The 6,187-nt window shown below is 41.6% G+C and overlaps 1 protein-coding gene across 1 annotated transcript; it reads right to left on the bottom strand.

The window, feature by feature from the left end:
- Positions 1-220: 220 nt before the first annotated feature.
- LOC137348806 (probable G-protein coupled receptor 139) lies at positions 221-4,102 on the bottom strand. Its single transcript, XM_068014050.1, has 3 exons — positions 4,033-4,102; positions 2,812-2,823; positions 221-1,116 (listed from the first exon to the last, which is right to left on the bottom strand). The coding sequence occupies exons 1-3, from the start codon at positions 4,100-4,102 to the stop codon at positions 221-223; spliced, it is 978 nt and encodes a 325-aa protein (XP_067870151.1).
- Between the last annotated feature and the right edge of the window lie 2,085 nt (positions 4,103-6,187).

Here is a 6,187-nt window from a genome sequence, read left to right on the forward strand (position 1 = left end):
TTGATGTCCTTTTATTCAACAGTTAAACTTGATGTCTAATAACAGATCCGAGGTCGGACTCTGTCTCCTACATGAATGTGGCGATACTTAAGTTCATACAATGGATAAGGCTGTCAACGCCAGTGACTATATTTTTGGGAGAGGAGGAGGTGTATGACATGGCCAAGAACAGCAATAGATGAAATATACCGTAAAATGTATGTTGGATTGTTCTTTGTCATCACTTAAACAACTTAACAATTACACTCAGTGGATATTTAACTCCATTCTTTAACTCTTCTCTAAATTTTCTCTGGGTCCCTGCATAAATAAGTGGATTGATGCAGGAACTCAGAAGCATAAGCATATATCCGCTTTGGTCTAGGATAAAATTTGATTCATTGAAATTGGAACCGGAAAAATAACTAAATTTCGCAATTCGGACATAAAGGAAACTTATTAGAAATACCAAATATAACAGGATGAAACTGCCCGAGATGCAGAAGAGTAAAACGATGGACTTTCTCCGCTTCTCCATCTCTGGATCACTCCGATTTTCTCCATTGCTGTTGGCCGTGAGTCTCCTGCGAGCTCTACTGGCCACTAGAATATGTCTGACGGTCAGAGCGTTGAGCAATAAGATCAGAAGGAATGGGACACAAGAGGTTAAAAGAGAATAAATCCAGTCATATGCGACCCATGCAGGTGACTTATAAAATGCTAATTTTATGATGCAGAACCACGGTATATTATCAATTATATGCAAAGGTTCCATTATGAAATAACGGAACGTATTTTTTAAACAGCTCAGTGTGCAGACCGTTCCTATAATCCACGCCGCCGTCTTCTCGGTGCAATATTTTACTTTCAGCTTCTGGCAACAAATGGCTATGCATCGATCAAAGGTGAAAGCGACCGTTAACCAGACAGAACTGTCTAGGATCGCAAAATTTAGGGCATTACGGAGATTGCACACTGGTGTGATAGACAGGAAACTGACTGGAAAATAAATACCGGCAATTCGGTTTAATATCACAACGGTGATCATAACCAGGAGATCCGTCACTGCCATGGACATCAGGTAATAAATGATACAACTGGAGAGACCGCATCTTCCTCGGGACAGGATCACAATCACTGCCAAGTTAGAGAGATGAAAAGAAAGAGGGCGGATGTATGTGTGTGAGCGAGCAAGAACTGGGAAATTACTGGTCCGACTCCCAACAATATCATCCGTTTTACAGAATTCTGTGCAAAAGTCACTACTTTAGCGCATGACACTGAGTGGAAAATTATATCTTAACCTCGTGTGCTTTTTTCTGTGTCTAAAATAACCATATGGATTAAAAATTAGATTGGTCAATAACACTGGAATATAAAAATGACACCAGCAAACATAATGGAGAACAAGAAGGCACTTGAAACCCATTCAACCAAAATGGGAACATGAAGCAGACAAGAAAAATAACAGCAGAAATATATTATGGATGACATTTGAGAGTAAATAATACAACAACGGGCAATAGAAGTGTAAACTAATGGGGAATTAGGAGAAACAGATTATATCCTACTGAGGACCTAAAAGACCCTCATTTAACACACGCTTCTGATATGTCTTCCTTTTTCCCCAACCGAGGATTCCCACCACCCCCCCCCCACCCCCCATTGTTGTTGACAAGGCCCTCAACCGTGTCCTCCCATTTCCCACAGCTCTACCCTCACCACTTCCACTCCCTCCCAGAACCGTGACAGGGTTCCCCTTGTCCTCACTTTCCACCCCATCAGCCTCCATATCCAAAGGATCATCCTGCATCATTTCCGCCACCTCCAGCATGATGCCACTACCAAACGCATTTTCCCTCCCTTCCTCTGTCAGCATTCTGAAGGGATTGTTCCCTCTGCGAGAGCCTGGTCCACTCCTCCATTTCCCCCACCACCTCGTCCCCTTCCCCTGCAATCGCAGAAGGTGTAATACCTGCCCATTTACCTCCACTCTCCTCACTATCCCAGGCCCCAAACACTCCTTTCAGGTGAAGCAGCGATTTACTTGTACTTCTTTCAATGTAGTATACTGTATTCGCTGCTCACAATGTGATCTCCTCTGCACTGGGGTGACCAACACAGACTTGGTGACCGCTATGCGGAACACCTCCACTCAGTCCGCAAGCAGGATCTTGAGCTTCCGGTTGCTTGCCATTTCAACACTCTCCCCTGCTCTCATGCTCACATCTTAATCCTGGGCTTGCTGCAGTGTTCCAGTGAAAATCAACACAAGCTCGAGGAACAGCATCTCATTTACCGATTAGGCACATGACAGCCTGCCGGACTGAACATTGAGTTCAATAATTTCAGAGCATGACTACCCCCCCCCCCCAATTTACTTTTATTGTTAGTTATTTTTTATTTTTTTACAGTTTTTGCATTTTTTGTATGTTCATTTTATTTCATCTTAGTTTATTCAGTTTGCTTACCCACTGTTCTTTTCATGTTTGTACTTGTTGCTGTTCAATCTTCAGTTCGTTAACACCCTATCTGCACAAATTCTTGGTCTATCAACACACCATTAACATATTGTTTGCCTTTGCTCCATGACCTTCTGGTCAGCTAATCTGTGGCCCTGTCCAATCTGCACCTTCTCCTTTGTTATCGCTTGCCCCACCCCTGCTTTACTTGCTTATAACCTTTGACATTTCTAATATTCGCCAGTTCAGAAGAAGGGTCGTTGACCTGAAACGTTAAATCTGCTTCTCTCTCCACAGATGCTGCCAGACCTGCTAAGTATTTCGAGCATTTCTTGGTTGTATTCTAAAAAAAACACTGTTACTTGATTACTTCGACTGTCAGCTTGTTCAAGAGCATCCTCAGAGAGAATCATCAGCGTTTTCTCACTTTGCAGAAGGGATGTTTTTGAAGACACACTAATAACTCTGACTGCTTCTCCTGTTAATCCACTGGGATAATCGTTGTCCATCTGTACTCACAGAAGTGGGAGGTGATGAGGTCTCATTTGGAAAAAAAAGCTCGCTCCTACAGTGCAGCAGTTCATCAGTACCGCGCTGCACTGTCGTCATTGATGATCAGCTGAATTATATAGTGGGTATTGAACTTAAAACTGTTTGACTCAGATACGAGAGATGCCACCAGTTTTACAAAATATGAAGTCAAGATTGAAGATGGGAACTGTCAAGGACATTGCTAGGCACTTGGAGCACTTGGAGCGGCAGTTAATGTGGTTGAGAAGAACCGGACTGAAGCAGTGCGAGTTACAGACTGAGAGCACAAACACTGAGCACTGTAAGTTTCGGCTAAGTATAGATCCATTCATAAAACAGACACTTGTTCCATTGCACATATTTCTGTTAACAACCAGATGCCCAATAATGTCCTTTCAATTAATTCACTCATTAACTTCAGTCAGGAATTATGCAATTGTTGAATAATTTCAATCAGCTACTTTCAATGTCATTAGCACAATAGATCTCCATTTACTCTGTGAAAACTGTGATTATTCACCCACTGTAACTGCATCAAAAACACAAAGAAATACATTTACACTGTGAAATGGCACAAGTTCAGAGGCGAAATTATACAGTTAGAAGCACTAAAATATACTTTTAAGCAGGGGAAGTTACACAGGTTAAGAGGAAAATAATACAGCTGAATAGGAGAAATCGTGCTGCCAAAGTGGAAATTGACATGGGAAAGTGGGTGAAATTACACTGGCAATGTAAAAGAAAATGTCAGTATTGGAGAGAAATTACACTTCTAAAAGGGCGAAATTATATCATTAATGATGAGAAATTATATCAGTAAATGCACGAAACTATATCATTAAAATGAAGAAATGATACAGTTAAAGTGGGAAAAAAGATACTGCATAACAGGAGAAGTTTCAGAAATTGGATGGAAGAAATCTGCCTATTAAAGTGGAGAAATTATCCCACGAAAGGGGGATAGGATATCCATAACGTGGAAAGACGCTGGCGGTAAATCAGAACAAAGACCATTCTAATCAATGATTCCCATTACTAATAACTAAGTACAATACTGTACCTGGAATCCCGATAGCTGCAAGGACGGGATAGTAAATGGCAAACACCAGACCTTTTGCTGATCCGTGCATTTCTATCAGAAGCTCTGAGCACGCTCTGAACTGCAATCAAAGATTGTTACATTTATATCCGATGTCAGGAGCCTGGGAGGTAGTTAGTTGGTTTGATAATTTTTCATTAATTAGATTAATTGAAACAAACATATTAGTGCAGCTACTGTCAAACTCGTGTTTTTGTTTTGATGGAACGGAATTTTTTCCAAGGGAGCTGGCACGGCACTAAAATTAAATACCCAGAGATCACAATATGATCCTAGCTACAGTTACGATAATTAAAAGTTTAACAGGTGGTGCAATGGTGAAAATGAACCTTGTATACGAGGAATCCCCAGGTTCAAACCCTTTAATTCCGAATTAAGTGCCCTCAGCGCAAGATATAACTGACCAGAGATATTCTGGTCCTAAAGGAAACTCCAAACAAGTTCTCGCTGTTGAGCACTATTCTGCTCCAGTCCGTGAGATCCAGGGTCATATGCACCTGACTCCAAATCCCTCTTAGACGGTGCATCCACGTCAATTCAGCTAACTGCATTCAGTGTGAACAGGTTTATTTCTGCCCTGTATTTTCAGTGTACATAGGTGCAGTTGTGCACGTTTATGTTTTGTGTGAAAAACGTCCAGTTCAGCAGCATTGCGTTAAGTATTGATGTTCGAGTTCAGTACGGTTATATTCAGTGGAGACATGTCTAGTTAAGCACATTTGCATTTAGTGCGGACTGGTCGACGTCGGCGCGGTCATGTGTAGTGAAGAGAAGTCAAGTCCAGCACGGTTACAATCTGTGCGCACAGGTTTACATCATCGCGGTTACCTTTATGGTACACACGTTTAGTGCAGCACAGTAACTCTCTGTGTTAACGGGTTTCTACGGGTTACATTCCATGTGCGTAGGTCCGGTTGTGTAGGTTAATTCTGAGTGTTGAAAAGTCAAATTCAGCACGATTGCATTCAGTGCTGACTGGTCAAGTTCAATACAGTTGCGTTCGGCATGGACAAGTACAATTTGCAAGCTGATATTTAGTGTAGATTGGTTCAGGCCTGCACGGTAATATCTAATGTTGAAACTTCCAGTTCTGCACATTCACATTCAGAATGGACAGATCCAGTTCTGCAGTGTTACTTTCAGTGACGGCAGCTTCAGTTCTGCCCGGTTCTATTGAATGTGGACAAGCCCAATTCAGCATGGTTACTGCCAGTATGATCTTGCTCAGCTCAGTCTGTTATGCATGTATGGTATTGGAAGGGTTGCTTTCAGTGTGGAGGGGGCTAGTTCATTATGGTTGTAGAAACTTCCAATTTCGCACGGCAACATTTAGTGTGGTCAAGTCCAGTTTAGCATGCTTACATTTAGTTCAGTAAGGTTTCATTCGGTGCGGACAGGCTTTAGGGAGTTAAGAGGTGAGTAACACGGCACAGAATTGCCTGCCTCTGATCTGGTATTTATATTGCTGGTGCAGTTAGGTTTCGGCCGTTAAATGTCAACCTTTGTTAGCAGATTCTTTCATTTTTCGATGTGTGTCACTGGCAAGGCAGGCATTTGTTGTCCATCCTAATTGCCTTTGATTAATAGCATATATAACAGTATAGCTCCTACTAGGAGGCTTATAAACTGTTTTCACATGTCTTAACCTCTCATTGTTATTTCGTATCTCGAACCAAGCTGATTTTATTTCCTACTCTTTCGAGTCAAGCTCCTTCCTTACTTCAGTCCTTATGTGGTCCTTTATTATCAGGGCTACCTTACCTCATTTTACATTTGGTCTGTCTTTGCGAACGTCAAGTACCCTGGAATATTTATTTTCCAACCTTGTTCGTCATGCAACCATGTCTCATTAATGCTATTGAATCAAACGATTTATAATTCTTTGTGTCATTAACTTATCTATCTTGATGCAAACCCTCCGGGCATTCAGATACTATAGACTAATTGGCTTGATGTCCGTCGTGGGGAAGGTGCTATAATCGATCATTAAAGAGGCTATAGCTGGACGTTAGCGAAACACAAGTTAATCAGGATTAACCAGCATGGTATTGTGAAAGGGAAATCATGTTGAACCAATTTATTGGAGTTCTTCGAAGGAGTAACATGCACTGTGGAT

The sequence above is a fragment of the Heterodontus francisci genome, chromosome 34 (assembly GCF_036365525.1).
Source record: "Heterodontus francisci isolate sHetFra1 chromosome 34, sHetFra1.hap1, whole genome shotgun sequence".
NCBI classification, from domain to species: Eukaryota; Metazoa; Chordata; class Chondrichthyes; order Heterodontiformes; family Heterodontidae; genus Heterodontus; species Heterodontus francisci.

What these genes read in the sequence shown, in the direction of transcription:
- LOC137348806 (XM_068014050.1), bottom strand. Translation starts at nt 4,102, where the DNA reads ATGCACGGATCAGCAAAAGGTCTGGTGTTTGCCATTTACTATCCCGTC.